Source organism: Serinus canaria, chromosome 13 (genome assembly GCF_022539315.1).
Source record: "Serinus canaria isolate serCan28SL12 chromosome 13, serCan2020, whole genome shotgun sequence".
NCBI lineage: Eukaryota > Metazoa > Chordata > Aves > Passeriformes > Fringillidae > Serinus > Serinus canaria.
Window position 1 is genome coordinate 15,955,614 of NC_066327.1, and position 22,159 is coordinate 15,977,772.

A 22,159-nucleotide genomic window follows, 5' to 3' on the forward strand; every position below is an offset into this window, starting at 1 on the left:
ATGTCTTTCTGGGAAGCATCTAGGTGAAAATTGTTCTATGGCTTCTTTGTCCTTGCTTAGAATAGCTCTTTCCATTCAATTCAGCACCAGTGAGACACCCATGGGAACTCTTCTCTCTTCTAGAGCAAGTGATAGCTCAGAATCTAAAATAGAAAGCTTGTTAAAGACAGTGGTAACACAATAAACAGCACTGTTTGTCACTGAGTGTTTTCTCTTGGGGTATTTCACTTCAGGCTAAATATGACAAGCAGATCAACATATTTCAAAATCTCAAATCTGTCAATGATAGCTTGGAGTATTTTTCTCCCTCTCCTCATACAATGTCAACATATTTTATTCTCCACACACTTCAAAAATCAAACAATAACAAAGTTTTTATATGATCACTTGGTTTCAACTTTCCTAGGAATTTTTGGTACAGACTGTGTAAAACATCTTGCATGGTAAAATACAGCTCTTAGAAGGTAACATGACCAAAACATCCACTATTCCAGTCCCCACAGCTGCTACGCTCATTTGTAAAAACGGCCACGTTCTTCCTTCTTTTGCAATTCACGCTGTCCAGTTTTGGATCACTGCAAGTTGCATGTCAGGATCTTGGAATTTCCTGTGTAGTAATGAGCGCTGTCCCACTGAACAAGTTAATGGTACTATCCAAGAGGGAAAAGCAAATAAAATATTAACCATTCCCTTATGTCCTTGTGCATAACAATAAAGGGAATTAATTGTAATTTATCTGGATGTGAGGTAAGGAAGCATTCAGGGAGCAGCATTTATACCCTTGGAAGCTGCTCCTCAGCAAACAACTGACCAGATCCATCCCAATCCCACGGACTCAGCTGACACTGAGGAGCCTCAGGAACCTCTTGCATACATTGCCATGTGCTTTCCCAGGTCTGCAATTCCTGGGACATGCAAGGGTCAGGTCAGGATAAAACAGCTGGAATGTTTGCTGTTCAATTCAATCCATTTGCTCCTGTAATATCCTCCAAACGTGCCAGAGTCTAAATCAGCCTCCTGTCAAAATCACAGTGAAGGTTTCATCCAAACTAACCATGTTACCTTTGCTACTCTGAGTATCCCTCAGGACAATGGCAAGTTCCTGGAAAAAAGGCTCTCAAGCCAAGCATTCACTTATTCCTGCACCTTTCAGCAATTTAAAATTGCAAATTTAATCCTATTATAGATCTAGAGGTCTCAATACAGGCAACAATTCCCCATCTATTCCTACTATTTAACTTCATTACAATTTATCCACATCATCTAAATATCCTCAGCTCAACTCCAAGTATCCAATTAAACCCAAAGACAAATAACAGTTAAACATGGCACGAGAACGTTTTGTATCAAGCAGAGGATTAGTTTTATTTCCAGGCATGAGAAATTTAAGGCCAGATTTCTCAAGAATACAATTAATTTGGAAAAAAAAAATTGCCACCAGCACATGGTACCACTGCTTCTCCTCTCCTCACACAGTTTATTGCACACGTTTTTGTCCAGTGCAAACAGAACAGGGGTGAACAGCACAATGACAGACAAGCTAAGACCTGCAAATATAAAGAGTTATTACAGATAAAATGAACAGGAAATGCGATTCCATGACCCGTAAAAATAGAAATTTTCATCACATCTGGAGTTAACAGTCAAAAATTGACAGTACCAAAGAGGAGTATAAATTGCATTAGGCATTCTTTTAAATGGAATAGTAGGAAAAACCACAGGACTTTGAAGAAGCCACTTGAAGAACATTAGAAAGGTTAAGGCATTACTGCAGGCTTCGTATCCAACCAGCTACAGAAAGGGCACCTTTGGGTCAGTGGAGTTTTCATCTCTTCTGCACCTGCAAAGCAAGAGGCACCTTCATTATTCCTTCCTTTTGACAGTTTGGTAATTGTAGGCCTGGCTGTTAAGCACAGCTACTTCCATTCCACAAATGCACTGAGCAATGGTCAAGAACTGGACATAATTCATCTGTGGGGATGTTTTCTTGGCAGTTTCATTTCTGAAGTTACTGCAAGTAGTTTTAGTTACATGATGAGCTGGTAGAACAACTATTTCCCTCCCAAGTTTTCATTGCTGTAACAGCACCCAGCGAGCTGGATGACAGCCCTTCTCCACTTGCACAAAGACAGCTCCTGCTCTGAGAACACAGGCTGTGAATTCACCAAGCTAAGGAGAAAAGGCACTGTTGGATCACAGTTTGGAAGAGTGCACAGCCCAGATTTACCATGGCTACAGAGCTCCGTGTGCTCTTGCACGCTGCCATCCAAGCCATTAACTTGGTGATGTATCAAGTGAATTGCTAGAAAATCATCCCTTGGATGGGAGGGAGACCGCCTGAAAACACAGAGCAAACTTGGGGAACTTGGCACAGATCACTCAAGCCAGCATATGCAGAGTTCCTCAGCAGAACATGAGGAGCTCACTGAAGCATTTTCAGGCTGCTCAGTTAGGTAAAATGGGTTTGCTTTAATCATCTTTATTTTTAAGGATCTTTCCACTTTGGGAGTTAGCACTTCATTTTCTTTGCATTTTCCATACTAATCCACCCAAACCTCAACTGAAAGGAACGAGAGGCAGAAACAAGTATAGTACATCTCCCCTGAATGCTAGAAAAGCACAGCTCAAAATCCAGAAATAACTGGTTGCTACACTGATGGGAATCCATGCAGTGTCAGAGAGATACCCCAGTTCTTATCAGATGGAATCTCACTCACAGCTCCTGTCTGGGCACAAACTCCACAGGAGCAAGGACAGGACATGGAGCACCTCAGCCCTGCAATAGCACTCAAACCACACTGCAGTGGGGTGACCTGGGACAGCACATTTCAAGCAACAAAGAACAGATATTTGAGGATTATTATATACTTTTACTTTTCTAAACCTTTGCTTTTTCAGAGACAACAACCTTAATTTGATTCCAAAAATCAAGCCAATAAAACCAGATGAAAGGTTAAAACAAACTCCTTCATGTAACAAAACAGCATGTGCTATGCAGGGCTGAAATGCTCCATCAATAAGTTTTAAAATGATAGCTCCTCAGAAACTCTGCAGTCAGCTTCAAACACACAAAGTCCCTCTCTTCCTTGGTACAAATTTAATTCCAGTTCTCTGGAAAATCCTTCACTGGAATGGAGGGGAAAGGCCTGGTTCTGTTAGCAGGAGTCCAGAGGTTGTGTCTCACCTCCTGCCTGTCCTTGCTGGTTTCAACACACAGATGGTAAAACCCAATTTTTTATGTCCAGATAACTCCAATTTCAGATCCCAGGCAAGTGAATCATCCTATGGGATTCAGGGATCTTTGTGCCCATTACCAAAACACACTGTTCTCTGTTTTAGCTAACTAATTATATGTTAGCACCCAAGCAGCGAAAATGCTCCTAGGAAATTCTGCTTGACTGACTTAGCTAATTACAGGCCTGGCGTTGAAGCAGGGCCAAGTCTACCTTTAGCTTCTGCTTGGTGCTTAAAAGGAGCTGCAGACACACACACAGGCCCAGCCTGACAACATCCCAGTTCACAGGAAGCCTTCTCTGAAACTGGGGAGCAAATGCCCAGGACACTTCACAGAAAGCATTTAACACAGCTATAACATCAACTGTCACTGCCTGCTGCACTGAGCTGAGACTGTATTGTACAAGGACAAACAAAATATCTGTTTAATTATTCAGTTCCCAGCTTAAAAACTATAATCATGGCTGCTTGTTTCCACATTTCTTTCATTTGAACCTTCAATTCCAAATGCTGCCCTCCTGAACAAGCCCAAGAGCATCAAGGTGCTTTTAGTACAACACATTTTATTTGTGCTGGCCCTGTCAAAAAGCCCAGGAACTGCAAGGACCACATTCCAGCAGCACTGCCCTGATAGCAACCACCAGGCTCAGCCGGGATTAAAGCTGCACACAGGCTGTCATTAAAAACAAAATAAACCATCAAGCTGTGAGCTCAGGAGATAAAGAACATTCTAATGGCAGCTCCCATTCCAACTTCCCAGATGAATGAGGGCAACGCTGTGTTGCCTTGGAAATCAGGACAGGTCTTAGATGAAATGGTAGCAGGCTTGAGGAGAGGTTTAACAATTGGTAAAGATTAGGAAATCCACTTATGTTTCCCCAGTTCAATTATATCTTTTTTTGGAAGCAATGTTTTGTTCTCCTTACAAACCCCTGAACACAGCACTATATGACAGGATAGAAAGAAAAATGACTGTCAATAATTCAGTTCAAGGTTTTCACCTATCCAGTCAAGACTAACATCCAAAATGTTTTGTTGCAGCCTAGAGAAAGACAGATTTCTCCTACCAAAGAGCTACACTGCTTTGAGCACACTGCTCACATTCCTATTCAATCTCTTCTGAAGCTTTAACACACCAAATATATCAATAAATCTGCTCATACTCACCTGTCAATGAGCTGCAGCACAGCACAGACATCCTCAAGGCCAGTGATATCTGAGGTACCAGATTGTTTCATTGCTTAACTGTGGCCCAAAGAGAGGGTTGAGTTGAGCCAGAATTGCAATCAGCCAACTGCAAGACAACCCCCCCCAACCCAAAAGAGACAAATCAGCCAAATGACAGCTTGTGACAATGGAAAGGTTATCCAAACAAAAGGACTATCAGAGAAGAAAAGGCTATTTTAGGAAGGTCTAGGTTCAAATAAAAACTCTACTCAAGGTCAAACACAAGGACCAGCCGCCAGCAATGAAGTTATAGCACCAAATCATTCTGCAACTGAAATAGATTGTGCTGTTCAACTGAAAGCAACACAAAACCACCTGACAGCATTGCCCTCACACCTCTCTTTTGACAGAAAAGTGTTTTGAGACACATGAAACTCAGGTATTCGGGGGCTCAGAAGATGAAAACATAAAAGAGACAAGAGCTTTTTTCAGTGCCTTTGAAGCATCCTTTAAACAACAACCTCTGAGAAACATCCTCTCTCTCATTTGCTTCTCAGTGCACGACAACCTGCCCTTGCAGACATGGTATATTTTTTAGAGATTTAACAAAAGTGAATTTAAACCTGGCACAGAGGTCAAGAAACAGGGACCTGAAGCAAAAGGGTACAAAAGAACACAAAAAAAGAACCCCACAAGAACAACCCCAATATGACACAAACCCCAGATCATCAGCACAAGCCTTGTCACTGGAGCAGAGCACAAACTAACACTGCAGAAGCCACGGCCAGAACTGAGAATAAGAGGAATGCAGTTTGTGGAAAATATCCAGGAAAGCTAAACAGAAATAAATATTCCACTCTTAAGAGATATATTTGCTTTGTAAATGTTACAAGAATCAGAAAAAGCGATGGATGCTTCTATGGATTTAAATCTATGTTAAATACTAACTATATAAACACATTTAGTGAACACACTGGCTCATCTGTCTGCTATTTCTAGAATGCTTTGTAAGGAGGAGAAAAAGCAGAGCAGCTTTGTAATGGGAGCTGCCACAAATGTATCAGAGTGCTTAGGCAGTCATGGAAAATTCCACACAAACCTTGATGCTCTGACCAGCAAACCAAGTGCAGGTCGGCTGCCTGCAACAGCCACGGCAAAGATGTGGGTCAGACTTAAAGAAAACACATCAATCCTCTTCAAATTCACCAGTATTTCTTTGCAATGCCCCTTTCAGTTTTGCACGGGGTAGAACTCCAGCTAAAACAAGGAGCTGAGCCTGCAGCAGTCCATCAGTCCCACAAGCCTTGGAACACGTAGCAGGCTCCAGAAAGGAATTAAAACATCAGCAAGACACCACTGAGAGCAGCCAAAAACCTTTAGGCTGACACGTTTCTACTTTGCTGTCCAAAGCAGTGACAACAATGTATTTTGAGACCATGATGTTAAATCTACTTAAGGGAAAAGCAAATTTGCTCTTAAAATTATCAGGGAATTTCTTTTGTGAGGGTTAATTTTTCAGATCCAAAAAGACAGATCCAAAGAGCAATGTGCCATCTGCCTCCAGCATCCTGAAGCAGCACAAGTGGGAGGAGGGTGGAACACTAAAAGCCTTGTTAAAGCACATTATTCCTTTTGTCACTGCAGAGCAGGAAGGAACTCCCTGCACGAATCCCTCACCTCCCGAGCTCAGGCCCAGCATGGCTGTGAATTAAACGAGCTGGGAGCACATTCAGAAGCTCAGCCTGTGGGACCAGGCTTTGGGAAAAGCAGCGTGGAGGTTTCAAAAGGCATTTGTTGGGGCCGTGCTGGATACCCGAGCTCGGAGCCGGGGTGCCATTAGGGCAGCAGCACACTCCTCCCCCCTGCCCTGCGAGGGCTGAGGAATTCAAAGCACTTGTTAGGCTGCGACTGCCTCGCATTCAAGGTAAGTCATGAAAAAGCTTTTCCCATGGTTTGTTTAAGTGATGCTGCTTTATACAATAATCCAGCCTGACAACAAACAACAAAGTGCAGCATTCAGAGTAAAACAAACCTCTGTATCCAAGGTGCAATGTTCCAGAGCTGCTAAAAGCAGGTATGGCATTCGAGCCACCCACAGGTCCTTAAATTCTACCAGATCCCGCTTAGAACAGTTACTGTTAATTATCCAGCTCAGACAAGGAAATTAAAGTCCCTTCTGTTGTACCAGAGATTTTTTTAAAAGGTCTTCCCACCACAACTGCCATCTGTCTGTGCTCGTGTTACAAATTAAGGTCCTGCTATCTCTGTTTAAATGTCAATTTGGGCATCCATATTTTAATCCTGTTAGAATCAGTAGCAAATAATACGATTTTCCAAGCACCCTGTCCTCTGTTAGGACATGATGACACTGTTCAGGAACTGCTTTGTGCACAGCAAAATAGATTTAGACTCTGACAGTACCTCACAATATGGTGTAACCTCTAATTTCTGCAGCAGTAACTCCTTGGACTTTGCCTTAGATTTTATGAGGTTCCTGAGAATGGTTTATTCTTCAAAAGGCTGCTGGGTACAGGATCACAAATGTAGGTACACAAATTAGATGCAAGTATCTTCCACAGAACAACCAAATGAATCCCATGTAATTAATATGGTTATTCAAAATTATCACAGCTAAATCTAAATATAAAAGGAACAGCTTTAAGTTGAAATGTATTGACTTCAAATTAATTTCAGTGAAAATCAATTTATTAATCAAGTGGTGTTTAATGAAGACAGGAAATTGATTTTTCTGTACTTTTAACTGGAAAGGTAACTCAAAGAGTATAAAAGCAGCTCTAGCAGAGACTAAACAGCTGTACAGAGGAACAGAGAACAGCACCAGCCACCTGCCAAGGACACACAAATACCTGGGACAGCAGAAATTATTTTAATCTTAACAGATCTAATGAAGAACCCCCAGGAACAATTCTTTGGGCTTCCTTCAAGGCTGGTATGAAAAATGAATCTCTTTCTTTAGCCATCTAAAATTAAGGTCTTAAATGTTTTCAGTGCCTCCTCCCCCAAAAGGAAAGGAATGCAAGAACAATAAAGTTCCATATGTTTGAATAAAACAGAGGGGAAAAAGGTTGGACCAGATCTTTTGAGGTCCTTTCCAAACAGGGCTGTTCTACAATTTTATACAGAAAAAATGAGCAAATAAAAAATGAAAGACTCTGTGATGGGGCAAGTTCTGTCTTGGCACATGAAGAGAAAAATCTGGTTTTTGTTGCATTCTGGCAAGCAGACACTACAAATACAATTTATGTGGTTGGGTACAACTACGTTGTCCTTTCTTAGCCAAACATTTGGGACCTGTTATGAGACTGGGCTGCTACAAACTTCATGTGCAGGGCAAGGAGACCTTCATAGCACCAAGATTCCCAAATTTCAACCCCAAATTCAAGCTGCTTGCACAAATTCTCAAATTTCTATATCCACTCAGCAAAACTTAAATTTAAAAACTTCTGTGGATATAAAACAGAGCCAAGTTTGCTGGACTTTTACAGTTAAGCAAGAGTGAATTCTTAGAAGTTAAATATCAAATAGTCTGAATAGAAATAAATTTTCTAGAGTATAAACTGATACTAACCCTGAATTTCACACTATTAACCTAAACCAAACCTGTGTGAGTTGTGCCACAGTCTAACCCAACAGGCCACTCCTGGAACATGGCAACACTGAGATGCATTTCTCTAAATATTCATATCAAATTCCTTTGAATAGCATAAATAATGCCTAAATAGTTCAGGAAAGTACAAATACCACTCAGGTTCGAATGGAACTCCAAATAATATTTTTTATAACAAGTTGACCCTTAGGATAAAACTAGACTTTTAGCACTTAACTCTCCATAACAAATTCTTTCAAAGTTATTTCTGCACAGCAGTTTTTTTACAAGATCAGTCTCTACAGTCTTTAAAAAGAGGGAGAGAAAAACACAAGCAAGCTTTGTCTTGGGAGTCTCCAGCTACAGCTGGCTTAAATCCTGATAAAAAAACATTTTATGAAGAGCTCTCAACAAGTCACTCTGTAATTGCTACTAAATCTCCTACAGAAAGGAGGCAGCCTCAAAATATACTGTGCATTTAAACAGAAATTATCTTAATATATCGAAGTCTCACTAAAAACCCCACCATGCAGCAGCTTTTCCACCCACCACTCTACCAGATTTTGAGAATATATTCAAGGAATCTAAAAGCAAAACTGTTCAGTGGGTTTGAGCTAGTATTACCTCTGAATCAAATATAAAGTGGAAAGGGAAAAGGCAAAAAAAGCCTAAGAATCAGGAAAATCTTAGAATTATCATTGTACTTGTGAGCAAACGAGGCAGGGAACTGGAGAGGAGGAAGAGCAAGTCCATGCAGAGGACAGCTCACAATCATGTGTCAGAGGACAACAAGAGGAATTCAGGTTTCTTTCAATTCAGCATTTCCCAATGGGAACATTTCTGCAGCACACTGAAGGTCTTTGGAACTCAGAATTCCAAGAGCTGTCAAAGAACAGGTCCAAATCTCTGCGAGACATTCAAAAAGCTTCTAGCTGCTCTGAGGCTATAAAAAAGGAACTTGTGATTTCAAGAGGAGTGGGCCTTGCTCAAGAGGCAGGACATTGTTTGTACTTACAACAGGTAGCAGCAGACAGCACAGGTCACCAGCATGGTGTTGATAACTCTGAAAAGAGGAAGGAGAAACGTGATCAGGTGTGGTGTTGTGACTGACCACAAGATCCACAGAGAAAAAACCCACAGCAAACAAGGACAAGTTCAACTTTGATCATATGAAAGATGACTCAACATGAATGTTCTGGCTTCTTCCAGCTGAGTAAACTGCAGAGCTCAGATCTGCAGGGCTGACACAGCTCTGCCAAACACTTACAGCTGGATTTAACAAAATCACTGTGAACAGCAGCAAAATCTGATGCAGTGTCCTTCACATTAGTGAACCACTGGGGCTGGATGCACACAAGAAAGGCTTCCTCCACTTGCAGAATTCTACTTAAAGAACGTTTTAGTGTCAAATTGTCACTTTTAATTTTATATGATGAATGAGGGGTCTACAAACGCAATACAAAATAAATCCTCAAAGCTATAGTGTAAAATTTTCCTTTCTTGGTGAAACACAGCTGTGTCAGAAACCACTGGAAAGCTGAAAAGAAGGAAGAACCAAGCTCTTGAAATTGAAAAGGGTAAAACTGCAGCTACACACACACACATACAGATGGGTTTGAAATGGGAGGAGAGCAAATGAGATATTCTGCAGCTCATGGAACTCAGTGGAAAAGTGGAGTGTTTTTCTTCTTTTTAAATTATAAAAAGGCATTTTCATCTATGAATTTCCTCCCCCAACTGAGTAACAAAACCTCATGGGAGGTCAGTAACTTCTGTTGGTGAGGCACAGAATTCCCACACTGCCATGCCTGGAAGCCATTTCTCCAAGGTATTTCTGAGGACAGGCAAGTTTCCAGGCATGAAGCATACATCAGGTTTGAAAATGAGGCAGGAGATATCAGAGCTTGAGGAATATTGAGGGTTTAGCTAAAGAACTGAGAGACAAGACAGTTGGTACCTGTGGAGTAGAGGGAGTGTCAGAGAGAGGAAGAGAGATTAAGAAGCCATTATCTCCTAGAGAAAAGAGAAAGAAAAAACTTGTCTGCTTTTTAATCTGAGCAGCCACAACCACTGCAGGAAAAACCTGAGCTTAGAAGCCCAGCTGCTGTCCTCAGCCACAAGGGCACCAGCACACATTTAACCCAGAAATCCACCTCTGCAGCCTTTCCAGTCTCACCCAGTGTGAAACCAGAGGACGGTGGAGTAAGTTAGGAAAGGTCAAGTAAGGAAAGAAAGAGGAAGCTGTTGCTCAAATACCGCCTGACAATGAGCCACCTTGGCACGGGACGTTCTGCCTGCAGAGGTTTCACAGAACGGTTTGGGTTGGAAAAGACCTTAAACCTCATCTCGTTCCACCCCCTGCCATGTCAGGGACACCTTCCAATACCCCAGGTGGCTCCAAGCCCCAATGTCCAACCTGGCCTTGGGCACTGCCAGGGATCCAGGGACAGCCACAGCTGCTCTGGGCACCCTGTGCCAGGGCCTCAGGGGAAACCCAAACCAGCGAGGGGCGCCGGGGGCGGCTGTTCCGCTACCCCTCGGCTGGGCCGGGCCCGTCCGTGCTGCGCCAGCGCCGCGCCCGCGGGGCTGCGGAGGCCCCGGGCCCGGCAACCTCGGGGCGCCTCAGGGCTCCGGGGCCGCCTCCACCGGGGCCTCCCCACACCCGCGGGGGACGGAAGGGAAAGTGCCCGGTGCCCGCCGCCCCCCGGTCACTCACCCGCGATTCGGCCCCTTGGGTACGAGCCAGGGCAGGACGCCGCCGACCACCCCCCAGAACACGCTCATGACGATGATGGGCACCGCCAGGCCGCCGTACGCCATGGCCGCGCTCGGAGGGGAGCGGGGGCGGAGCCTCCTGCCAGGCCCCGCCCTACTCCCGCCAATCAGCGCCCGCTACGTCACCGGGGCCGGCGGGAGCGCGCGGTGCGGCAGCCATGGGGCCGCGGGAGCGCGCGGTGAACGTGCCATGGGATCGGGGCTGTCGTGGGATCGGGATTGCCCTGGGATCGGGATTGTCATGGGATAGGGACCGCGATGGGATCGGCATTGCCATGGGATAGGGACCGCGATGGGATCGGCATTGCCATGGGATAGGGACCGCGATGGGATAGGATAGTCGTGGGATCGCCGGCCCAGCCCGGCTCCCCATCTCCATCCCCAACAAGCTGCCGGGTAAAGGCCGGCTCTGAGCTCCTCAGGGAACTGGGACACGAGCCCACAGAGCAGCTCTGTACCTGGAAAGGTCCCGGTAATGAGCAAACCTCACGGAATTTCTCAAACACCCATTTAACGTGAAGAAATTTCATATTGAGCAGCACGAGCTGGAGGGACAAAACCTCTGAGCCTTCATGAGAAAAACCCACCCCCAGTGCACCAAACACAGCTTCACTGTCAGACCTGTGAATGGCTTCTGAAACAATTTTCCTCAATTGCCAGCTTCCTATTTTTTAGACCCTATTGTTGTTCAGGCAGATGAATTTCTGCCCCTCTGTAGCAACAATTAGAGGGCCATTCACTGAAATGAGGGGCTCTTTTCAACAAGCAGCTCTCAGTTATGGAGGTACAAAGTGCCAGGAAAGATCTCCTCTCACAGAGAATTCATCCAAAACAGCACCACCAGCAGCACTGAGACTGCTTCATCCCATCCCTTCCTAAACTAGGCAGCTCTGCCTCATCAGCACTGCTCATAAACCCTTTTGTCCTTATTAATATAAGACCTGAATTAATTACATATACAGCACACAGAATTGGCATGTTAATATTAAAAAAACCATGGACACATCTAATGAAGAGACAAATACAATGACTGGTGAGATGGATGTTTCAGGACTGCACTGCTCTTTCAGGCTGGTTGAAGCATTTCGAAACTTTTTCGTAACAAAAAAGGTACAAAGAGCTTTTCAATTTAGTGTATTTTTGACATAGTCAAAAGACAAGTAGGAATATTTAAATGCTGAGCAGGACACATCAAGATTTTTGAAAGAAGACGCACAACAGGTGGAATTTTAGCAGTTTTTTAATGGTGTCAATCAGGAAAGCAGCTATTCCTGCATCTTCTCGATGGTCTCCTCCTTGTACTTGCCCTTCTCCTTGCCAACCTGGCGGGACTTGGCCTTGCGCTCCAGGATCTTCTTGCGGTCCTTGTCCAGCTTTAGCCTGGTGATCACCACCTGCAGAGAGCACAGCACTTCAGCCTCCCTGCCAGAGTCCCACACCCACCTGAGCACAGAGCTGATCCCACCAGCACAAAGGCAGCAGCCAAAACTGGCCCTGGACACTGCCAGGGACAGCCACAGCTTCTCCTTTGCCTCATCAACCCCACAGGGAAGAATTTATCCAACAATTCCTGCTCCTGCCTCTTTAAACTGGCAAAGGAATTGTGTTGGTGTTACTGAAAGCACTACCTGGAAAATAGAACTAACAATCAAGTCCCAGAAATGCCACATAGGCACACTTTCTCCTTAATTCATTGTGCATTTAGGTCTCAATTGTAATTCCCACCTCTTTGTCCAGGAAAGGTACAAACTGTTCACACTGCAAGGCTGTAACAAAACATTCCTCTGCTCTCTGCATTAATAACCAGAATTTTTATGCAAAGCTTTACTGAAGTCCAGTTCCCAATTAATGAAAATTTTCCCAGAGTGAAGAAGCAGCAGAAAATTCTGTTTCTCTCACTGCTATTCAGCACACAGATACATGCACTGGCTCCACCACAATGTCACCTTGTCACTCAGATGTTGTTGCTGCACACAAGTCGTGATGTTTTGGAATAATTCTGCCCTCCCTCTGCTGAACACACCAACCATTTACACCAGAAAACCTGTTACAACTGGATTTTTTCCACCAACACTTCCATCTTTGTGCCCACGTGGCAAGGCTGAAGCAGACTGAATTCATCTGCTTCAAACCAGGTTTTGGCAAGTTCTTGTGTTTAGTTTGAAATGTTTCCTGTTATGATCTAAACAGGCTTTGCCTGGTTTTCACCAGCTCTAAATACCTCAGGCTAAACCCAGGTTCAGAAGTATTCACTTCACAATTGCCTGCAAGAACAACACAATTCTGAGCATCTGTTTCAGCCTCTCCATCACCTCCTCATCCAGGGCAAGTGCCACACAGCAAACATGAGAGATGCTTCTAAGTGATCCACTTTATGCTTTGAAAACATCAGTCTCTTCAAAGATGTATTTTAGCAAGATTCCAAAGTTTCTACTCCTAGAAACAATGAGGAGTTCAGGGTTTCAACTCGCATCTCTCCTCATGACACCCTAACATTTCCTTGAGGCAACATCTCCATTTGTTACTCACAGAACCCCACCATGGTTTGGGCTGGAAGGGACCTAAAAGCTCATCCAGTGCCACCCCTGCCATGGGCAGGGACACCTCCCATTGTCCCAGGTGGCTCTCAACCCTGTCCAACCTGGCCTTGGGCACTGCCAGGCATCCAGGGGCAGCCACAGCTTCTCTGGGCACCCTGTGCCAGGGCCTGCCCACCCTGACAGGGAACAATTCCTTCCCAATATCCCATCTAACCCTGTTCTGTCAGTGTGAAGCCATTCCCATTGTTCTGTCCCTTGAGGCCCTTGTAAAATTCTCTCCTCCATCTTGCTGGCTCCTTCAGGCACTGCAAGGTCAGAACGAGGTTGCCCCAAAGCTTCTCCTGTCCAGGAGAACAATCCCAGCTCTCCCAGCAGAGCTGCTCCATCCCTCTGATCCCCTGGTGCCTCCTCTGGATCTCTCCAGCAGCTCCAGGTCCCTCCTGGGCTGGGCCAGGGCTGGGGCAGCTCTGCAGGTGGGGTCTCACCTGAGTGGGCACAATCCCAGCCCCTTTGCTGCTGCCCACTGGGGATCAGCCCCGGGGGCATGGGGGGCTCCTGGGGGCCAGGACAGCTCCAGCTCTTGGCCATCAGCACCCCCAGATCCTTCTGCCAGGGCTGCTCCATCTGTGCATCCCCAGCCTGTGTTTATATCCCAGCCTGCATTGATATTGACCATCGTGCAAGAGGCAGAAGCAAAACAAAGTGATTACTTTTTATATTAACAAACATTCTGCATCCACAGATTTTGTAACAACTATGCCCAGATTGATATATTCCTACTAGAAGCAGTTTTCTGTATGTTCTGGAACACAGACTGAAATTTTATTCTTATTTTAGTGCTAAGAGTGGGATGTGTAGCATGTTAAACTTACTAAAACTATATTAACAAATAAATGAATTTAAAAAAATGATCAATTATAAAATATTCATACCATAAGCCTTATTAAAATAACACTGCAAAGTTAGGAGAGCTGTTTGCACATGAGAATTAGTTGTACAACTAACATTTAATTTTTTTAGCTGTCGTCTTCCCCTGAATCAGAGTGGGGTTGAAAGCAAAGGCAAAAAACAAAATCAAAACTAAATAACGATTCAGTTTCCAAACAGGCTGGGGATGAATAGATGGAGCAGCTTCCAGGTGCATTCCCCCCACCTGGTAGCAAGTCCCACCCAATCCCAAGCACCCAGGTGGCCCAGCTGTGCCAGGCAGCCCCAGGTGCCCCGTACCTTGCTGGGGTGGATGCCCACGTGCACGGTGGTGCCGTTGGCCTTCTCGCGCTGCACGCGCTCGATGTAGATCACGTACTTCTTCCTGTACACCTGCACCACCTTCCCGATCTGCTGGCCCTTGTAGTGCCCCCTCACCACCTGCACACAGCACACAGCGAGCTCCAGGAGCAGCCCTGAACAGCCAGCCCAGCTCACAAACCAGCTGAGCTGCACAGGACCCAAGCCACAAACACATGAGTGACCTGACAATTTCAGCATGACTAACACAGAACATAGAATGGGTCATGTTGTATTGCACTGAAGGCAAAGCTCCAGCACCAACAACAGCTTGTCTCGTCCTTGCCATTTGCACAGGCTGCACATGAAAACAGAATCCCAGACTCAGCTGGCTTGAAAAAGACTTTTAAGATCATAAAATCCAAATTATGCCCCATCCCCACCGTGTCCCCAGCCCAGAGCACTCAGTGCCACCTCCAGGGATGGGGATCCAGTGGGCAGTTCCAGTGCCTGAGACCCCTTTCCATGGGCAAATTCCTGCTGTGCCCACCCTGAGCCTGCCCTGGCCCACCCTGGGGCCGTTCCCTCTGCTCCTTCCCTGTTCCCTGGAGCAGAGCCCAACCCCCCCAGCTGTCCCCTCCTGTCAGGGACTTGTGCAGAGCCACAAGGGCCCCCTGAGCCTCCTTTTCTCCAGGCTGAGCCCCTTCCCAGCTCCCTCAGCTGCTCCAGCCCCTTCCCAGCTCTGAGAACTCCCCGGAGGAAGCTCAGGTGTGGCAGGGCAGTACCTGGACCTCGTCGTCCTTGCGGATGGGCATGGAGCGCACGTTGTATTTCTGCCGCAGCTCCTTGGACAGGGGCGAGGACATGATTTTCCTGCGGATGTGGGAGGGGGCATTGAAGTGCCGTTTGCGGTTCTTGCTGCGGTCCGAGGTCACAAAAGGGTTGAACTTCATTTTGGCTGCACAAAAAAAAAAACAAAACCAAAAACAAACCCACAACAGTTGGAGAGGTGCTCACAGCACACACACTCTGTGCCCATGCCCACAGAGTCTGTCGCGGGTAAAATGCAATTTAAGCTGTTTTTAATACCAGAATCGACCAACAGACCCTGATCCAAATACGCGGAAGCCTGTGCCCTGGCTGACAGTGCCCTGTGACTGACACACGTGCACATCAAACCGTTCTTCTAACCCGAAGCTCCCTGTTCCCAGCGCTCAGGACACCTGGATGCTGCCCTGCAGTCACACCGCTCTCATTTACATCCATCTATAAAATTGTGTAATTTGGGCTTGCACAGAGAACTCGCACTGCTCCAGCACCTCCAGTAACGCTCCTCACCACAGAGTACAGGTAACACATCTGCAAATCCAAGATAATTCCGGCCTTCCCTAAACTTTAACAGCTGCACTCCAGGACTGCCTCTCAGAGCACCACTGATCCTGACAGCAAAGGATAAATTGCATCAAAGATAAATTAAATTAAAGGCTGGTTTTGCTCAACTCCCCAACTTCTGAGTGCACACCCTGGCATCTCCCATGCGGGCTGGGCTGCGCTAACTCAGTAACGCACCGGGGAAGCACAGCCTGAGGAGGCCGAGCTCCCCCCGGAGCCCGAGTTCTCCCTGCCACGCCGCCCCGGGCGCTCCCCGGCCATCCCAGCCCCTTCCCGCTCCCCGCCGCTGCCCCGCGGAGGCCCTGCCGGCCGGAGATAGCCGCCGATAGCCCCGATGGCCGCGGATGGCGGCTCCCGGTGCCTCACCCGCTGCCGCCGCCGCGCCGCCCGCCCGGAAAAGGAGCCAGAGGCGCTTCCGCTTCCGCTTCCGCCTGCGCCGCCGCGGCCCCAGAGCCGCGACCCCAGAGCCGCGCCCCCTGGCGGCCGGAGGGCAGCGCTGCAGCGGGGACAGAGACGGGACAGACACGGGATAGAGCCGGGATAGAGCAGGGATAGACTCGGGATAGAGCCGGGATAGAGCGGGATAGACTCGGGATAGAGCCGGGATAGAGCAGGGATAGACTCGGGACAGACCCGGGACAGAGCAGGGATAGACTCGGGATAGAGCCGGGATAGAGCAGGGATAGACTCGGGACAGACCCGGGACAGAGCAGGGATAGAGCCGGAGCGCATCTCGGTGAGACCGAGACCCAGGACACAGCCTCAGCCCCAAAGGACATCAGTGACACCAGTCCCATGTCCCTCAGCCCCAGGGGACACCAGTGACACTGATCCCACGTCCTTTAGCCCCAAGGGACACCAGTGACCCCAATGCCGTGTCCCTCAGCCCCAAGGGACACCAGTTCCCTGCCAGCCCCTGCTCCTGTGTCACTGTCACCTCCACCCCTGCCCCCATAGCCCAGCTCACCTGCACAAACCATTCCCCTTGCAGGCAGATGTGGCCCTGGTACATATTTCCAGGACACAGATTAATTTATCCTCAGTGAGAATTGGTAGAAATGAACGAATTGATTGGCTTGGTTGGGTTTGGGCTGGGTTTTTTATAAAGATAGGCTGGAAGAGTTTGAGACTGATTTGCAGCAGGCTGGGATTTGGACAAACACCTTCCCCAGAGCCTTTATTTGTCATTTACAGAGTGAGGGACTTCCAGCAGCACCCATCACTTGTGGAAATGTGAGTTCCAGACTCTGGAACAGGCAGGATCTCTTCCTCCACAAAGATCTTCCCAACACAAAGGGAATTGGTTGCTTAAGATGGTGCAGATATCCCGAGCCCAAACTCGCTGTGCTGTAACCCTTTACTGTTCCACCTTTAGAAATTGCCTCAGGCATTTATTTCTAAATAGTTATGAAGCAAGATTAAGTGGACATTAAAGGACGGGGGGGGGACAAAAATTGGGTTATTTCACATACCAAGGAGCACAGTGACTAAAGGCAAAGCCAGCAAGTCCCAAGCACAGCCCATTCATTCACCTTTCCTTAAAAACAGGGCGGTTGGGACACTTGGTACTGTACAAAACCCAGCACTGAATGTCCAGACATGACTCAGGGCTGATTACAAAAGAGCCTCGTGCTAACTTTCCCCACAGTGACCTGGCTCCCAGTGATTTCATTGTGTGATAACGCTCAGCTCACTGAAATCATAATTAAAAATAAAATAAAAAAAAAAAAAGCCTGCTTGGATTGATTTTGCAACAGGAGTGCGACAAGAAGCCAATCAAAACACGTAAGAGTTTTATTTTTAATTATGGAACTAAAAAGGCTAATAGTTTATTAACATAAGGTTGCAAATGAAAAAGACAAATGCCAGAACTCCTTAACAGTCTCCACTGTAGAAATGTAAAAGGCTTGTGCTTTAAACATCGCTGTACCAGGCACACAGGGCTGCTCCTCCTCCCTGCCCCTCTCCACAGTCCAGGGACAAACCCCAAACTGACACCCCCAATCTGCCAATTCAAACAGCTCCTGGAAAGCAGAGACATCACAGCCACTCCCAGCCCCAGCAGAGAAGGAACAGTAAATGAGAAATACTCAGGAGCTGGTGGCACTCAGGGCCACCTACACTGCAGATCTCAGTTCTTACAGCGCACATAAATGCAAGGATTTGAGAGATCAGATCAAACATTCACAGACTCATCTCTCCTGGATTTTTGTACCCCATCTCCATTTTATTTTCATTTAAAAATCTTCTCCAGCAGTCCAGATACTGCCTAGAGTACACCTAATAACTGTCCCTAGTGCCAGGAGGTTTTAACTCCACCACTGCAAAGCATCCTATGCCTCAAGGTCTCACTGTAGGGTGGAGTCTGCAGTTACAGGAAATAATTTAAAGTGGGAATTTCAAACATTTCCTACAGAGATGTCTTTTTTGGAAACCCAAATTCTTCTATCAAAACCCTGACTCGAAAGGGCAAAACCAGAACCCTACAACTGAGGGTTTCCTTCTGCTCTGACTTGAAATTCTTTTGTTTGTTTGTTTAAAAGCACCACTAACCTCATTTTCTCTTTAGAAAATTCAGAATAAAAGGGAGATCTCATGGGTGCAGAGGCAGTAACTGCCTTGCTTTCACACCTGGGGGAATGAAGAGCAGATTCTGCTGTAAACACACGATGCAGTACCACGGTGTGACCCTGCAGGACAAGCTCACCACAAATCCCACAGCCCCAGAAGGTGGCCTTGGCTTGGCAGCTCTCAAAGGCTTAGACCTGGTTGAGAGAACCCAGGTTCAGATGTTTCTCCTGCCAGAACTTCAGTACAATTTATTTGGTTTCCACATTTTGCAAAAAAGGGGGGAAAAAAGGAAAAAAGTGATTTATTACCTTATTGCAGGGGATGTTTTGGCAGAGAGAGCAGACACACTGAAGTGTGTTACTTCCAAAATAAAAACCAAACCCAAACAAACCAATTTCACTGGTCTGGTTTAGAGAACTGGCCTGGACTGCACAGGAGGCAGTTTAATACAGACAGGGAAAGGGAAGAAGGATGGGAATAACACACCAGGGGACACAAAGAATCTGCAACCACCTTTGTTTGTGTCAAAGAAATTGTACCAGAGGAGAAATTTCAGGAAATGGACTGTACTGCAAAGATCTCCCCTTGCCCAGCTCAGGAGAAGAATGCACTAAATAAATCCCAATGTAAGAAAGATGCTAAATATTAAAAATGTCATTGTTGTAATCCACTGTTCCCAAGCTGTCAGCAAAGACTGACCAAATCCAAAAGGAAAAATCAGGGCATTTTAGCTGTGAGTTTCAGCTGGTGACAGTGGATTACAGGAAATCCTTCAGCCAGCAGGAGAAGCAGTTGCCATGGAAAATCCCACAGCCAGAGGGTTCCACTCACAGGCACATGGACACACACCCCAGGTGAACTCAAGCATCTCACTGAAAAAGTTCATTTTTGTAAATGGGGGGGGGGGAAAAAGTAAAAAAAATCTACCCATACATGAAGGGGTACAGGAAGTTCCACAATCCAGTTTGCACCTAAAGTAAGAGCAATCAGCCCAGAGAAGAACAGGGAAAAATGAAAAATTCCAATGCTGTTTGAAGTCCCTGCAGGGCAGAGCACGGCTGGGGAGAGGAGCTGGCTGCTGCTTTTTGGGGGGTGGATAAAACTGGCTGCACCTTCCCTGCTCCCAAAGCAAGGAGACAATTTCAACAGACAATCAGGAATTCCTTTGAAATGCATCTGACTCTAACAATAACACTGAATATTCAACAATTCATATCATCACAGCATAAAGTTTGGATATTTTGCCTCCAGGAAAAGGCAATGGATATCATCCAAGAGAAACCCTGCACCCACCTTATAATTTACAGCACTGAATTCAAGATCTTTATTTTATGATTATTTTTGTTTAATCCATCCTGAAAGACTTAAAATCTGTGTATCCTCAGCTGAGACATTCACAAGGCATGCAGAGACTGTCACTACTCAAGGAACACTGATGAGGCTCTGGAAAATGCACTGGTGGGCATCTGCTCTCATTTTTGTGACCCAATGACATGCAAGACACCCCTGGCAGGAGCTTTCCCCTCACACCTGTGTGTTTGGGAGGCTCCAGAAGACAAGGCTTGAAGGAATGGACAGGGAAGCTCAGGAATCTTTCTAAGGGATCAAACAGAACTCCCAGCAAGGGTCAGCCTGTGGGAATGCTGCCCTGTGTACCTGTGGGAGAGCAGTGTCAGCCCAGGGCTCAGAAAAGATGCCTGGCTGAGTTTTAAAGGAAAAGGGAGGCACCTTAAATCCTGAAAAATCAGAATTCCTGTGTTTGACAGGTGTATTGAATACACACACACAAAGCAAGAGAGGGAGCTGTGCTCATCCACCCAGAGGGCTGCACCATTTTTCTGAGCACAGAGAATATAAAACCTCTTTTCAAAAACAACAACAACAACAATAAAGCAGAAGTGCAGAATCCAGACTTTTGGGTGGTCTGTGTTGAGAAACAGAAGAAAGAAAAGCTAATGCTGTAAAGACAACTATTCCCTTTCAAAGCAAAGGCCACATAAAACTGTGTTGCTCAGTTTGGTTTTTACTTCATGCCACCTGTAAACACAAGACTGGATATTCAGTCAGTGGGAAGGAATGAAACCACTTTTACATCCAGAGTAAAAGAAATGCCCTCCACTGCTGGGATCACAGGAAAAGGTAGCTGGGGAAGGCTTCCTGTTCTTTTTTCACTTGGTTAGAAAGGTTGTATCTGAACAACTGAGCTTTCAATAGAAGCACAGAACATTTCTTGATGTTATTTCTGCCCTCTGTCTCTTAGGTTTGCTGTGGGGACTAACACTTTCCACTCCTCACCACCAGATACATCACCTTTTTGGCACCATGGGTGGAATTTCTTCCTCATGTGTAATTTTGCCCTATACAAAAGTCGATTGTCTGATCATGCAAATCCAACAGAACTCCAAGAAGTGCCACAGGACAGTTCAGCTCTTTGCCATCTACTCCCTAATTTGCACACTGCCATAGGAACCTCCCAGAGGACAGACTGCCATCCTCACTGAGATCTCAAATGGCATTTCAACCTCTCTTTCTGGGGGGAGGGAATCCACACCCTGATTCCACTGATTTTTCCCTCTCAGAGCTCTGAAATGCATGGAGATTTCTTTGATTTGTTGAAGATGTCTTCACTGACCAGCCTGATTAGAGAAAAACATACTGATTCGATCAAATAGAAAATAAAGACAAAAACAGGTAGTGGTAGATTTCTCAATCTGTGCTCCTGTCCTTGGAGTCGAGGCTAGAGTTTCACTGCTACTGCATTTTGCCCAGCTGGATCTTCTTCCAGGCCTCTGATGCTGTGAAAATGCAGGAGTCCAGGATCCCAGCTACAGTGAATGTTCCTCCAATGATGGCACATATCTGCAATCACAGAGACAAACACCTTGGTCAGCTGCAACAGGGAAACTTTTCCACAGCTTGAACTGCAGGAGGGGTCCTGCTGCTGGGGTGTTTTCTGGAAGCACAGTAAGGAGTGGGGAGCAGCACTGGGGATGGAATTCCATGAGGATCATTGACAAAAACCATTCCCTGCATGGAATAAATGAGTGCTGAACTCCTCCCAGCCCGAGCCCAGCACAAATCCCAGCTCCCAGAGCACAGACACTGCTCCCTCTGGGCTGGACTCCACCTCACTCAGCTTTCTAGAAGCTCTGAGGTGCTCACACCTTCCTACACTGCTTTCTGTTACAAACACCAGTCCTGAAGTCTTTTCTCCATTTCACAAGACAATTTACAAACAGGCAGAAGACTCTGAACTAGCAGGTGAAGGGCAGTGAGTAACAGAGAAACCCAGCTGCCAGGGACACCACAGCCCTGCCTAACACTTTCCATGACAAGGGCTGCCCACAGCAGCCCACTTAACTCTTTGTGGGACAGGGTTTCCACACAAGATGTGCATCTTGGGTCAAATTAAAACATGGAATTGCTTCCAAGAACAGAGTTAGGGAAAAAATTGATCTCCTGATCAGCATGAACAGCCTCCTTCACTTCTCAAGTGCTACAAAAACACAGAAATATTCTGTGTATTCTGTCAAACCAGAGTCATTGTGGAAATAGAATCACAGAGTCATTCAGGCTGGAGAAATCCAACAATACAAAACATTTCCCTGCTCCAATGGCTCACTGGTTTGGGATTGCTCTCTCCTTC

At 46.1% G+C, this 22,159-nt stretch overlaps 3 protein-coding genes across 3 annotated transcripts in view; all 3 read right to left on the bottom strand.

Annotated features, from left to right (window-relative positions):
- Window positions 1–1,339: 1,339 nt before the first annotated feature.
- On the bottom strand, window positions 1,340–10,890 carry ATP6V0E1 (ATPase H+ transporting V0 subunit e1). Its single transcript, XM_030229328.2, has 4 exons — window positions 10,725–10,890; window positions 9,024–9,071; window positions 4,402–4,528; window positions 1,340–1,840 (listed from the first exon to the last, which is right to left on the bottom strand). Exons 1-3 carry the CDS (start codon window positions 10,826–10,828, stop codon window positions 4,435–4,437), a joined length of 246 nt encoding a protein of 81 aa, XP_030085188.1. The 5' UTR covers window positions 10,829–10,890; the 3' UTR covers window positions 1,340–1,840; window positions 4,402–4,434.
- Window positions 10,891–12,005: 1,115 nt separating this feature from the next.
- Window positions 12,006–16,402, bottom strand: RPL26L1 (ribosomal protein L26 like 1). The gene is made up of 4 exons (XM_009099296.4): window positions 16,309–16,402; window positions 15,336–15,508; window positions 14,551–14,691; window positions 12,006–12,177 (listed from the first exon to the last, which is right to left on the bottom strand). Exons 2-4 carry the CDS (start codon window positions 15,501–15,503, stop codon window positions 12,049–12,051), a joined length of 438 nt encoding a protein of 145 aa, XP_009097544.1. The 5' UTR covers window positions 15,504–15,508; window positions 16,309–16,402; the 3' UTR covers window positions 12,006–12,048.
- A 1,316-nt stretch (window positions 16,403–17,718) lies between these two features.
- ERGIC1 (endoplasmic reticulum-golgi intermediate compartment 1) overlaps window positions 17,719–22,159 on the bottom strand; it is a 55,306-nt gene continuing 50,865 nt past the window's right edge. Inside the window, exon 10 of the mRNA XM_030229130.2 lies at window positions 17,719–21,372. Within this exon, the coding sequence (XP_030084990.2) occupies window positions 21,265–21,372 (108 nt within the window). The 3' untranslated portion in view covers window positions 17,719–21,264. The remainder of the gene's footprint in view (window positions 21,373–22,159) is intronic.

What these genes read in the sequence shown, in the direction of transcription:
- ATP6V0E1 (XM_030229328.2), bottom strand. Translation starts at nt 10,828, where the DNA reads ATGGCGTACGGCGGCCTGGCGGTGCCCATCATCGTCATGAGCGTGTTC. An exon ending in CCCAAGGGGCCGAATCGCGG is followed by an intron (nt 9,072 to 10,724) that starts GTGAGTGACCGG and finishes TCCTCTTTTCAG; the next exon opens with AGTTATCAACACCATGCTGG. An exon ending in GCTGTCTGCTGCTACCTGTT is followed by an intron (nt 4,529 to 9,023) that starts GTAAGTACAAAC and finishes GTTGTCTTGCAG; the next exon opens with TTGGCTGATTGCAATTCTGG.
- RPL26L1 (XM_009099296.4), bottom strand. Translation starts at nt 15,503, where the DNA reads ATGAAGTTCAACCCTTTTGTGACCTCGGACCGCAGCAAGAACCGCAAA. An exon ending in GCAAGGACGACGAGGTCCAG is followed by an intron (nt 14,692 to 15,335) that starts GTACTGCCCTGC and finishes TGCTGTGTGCAG; the next exon opens with GTGGTGAGGGGGCACTACAA. An exon ending in TGGGCATCCACCCCAGCAAG is followed by an intron (nt 12,178 to 14,550) that starts GTACGGGGCACC and finishes TGCTCTCTGCAG; the next exon opens with GTGGTGATCACCAGGCTAAA.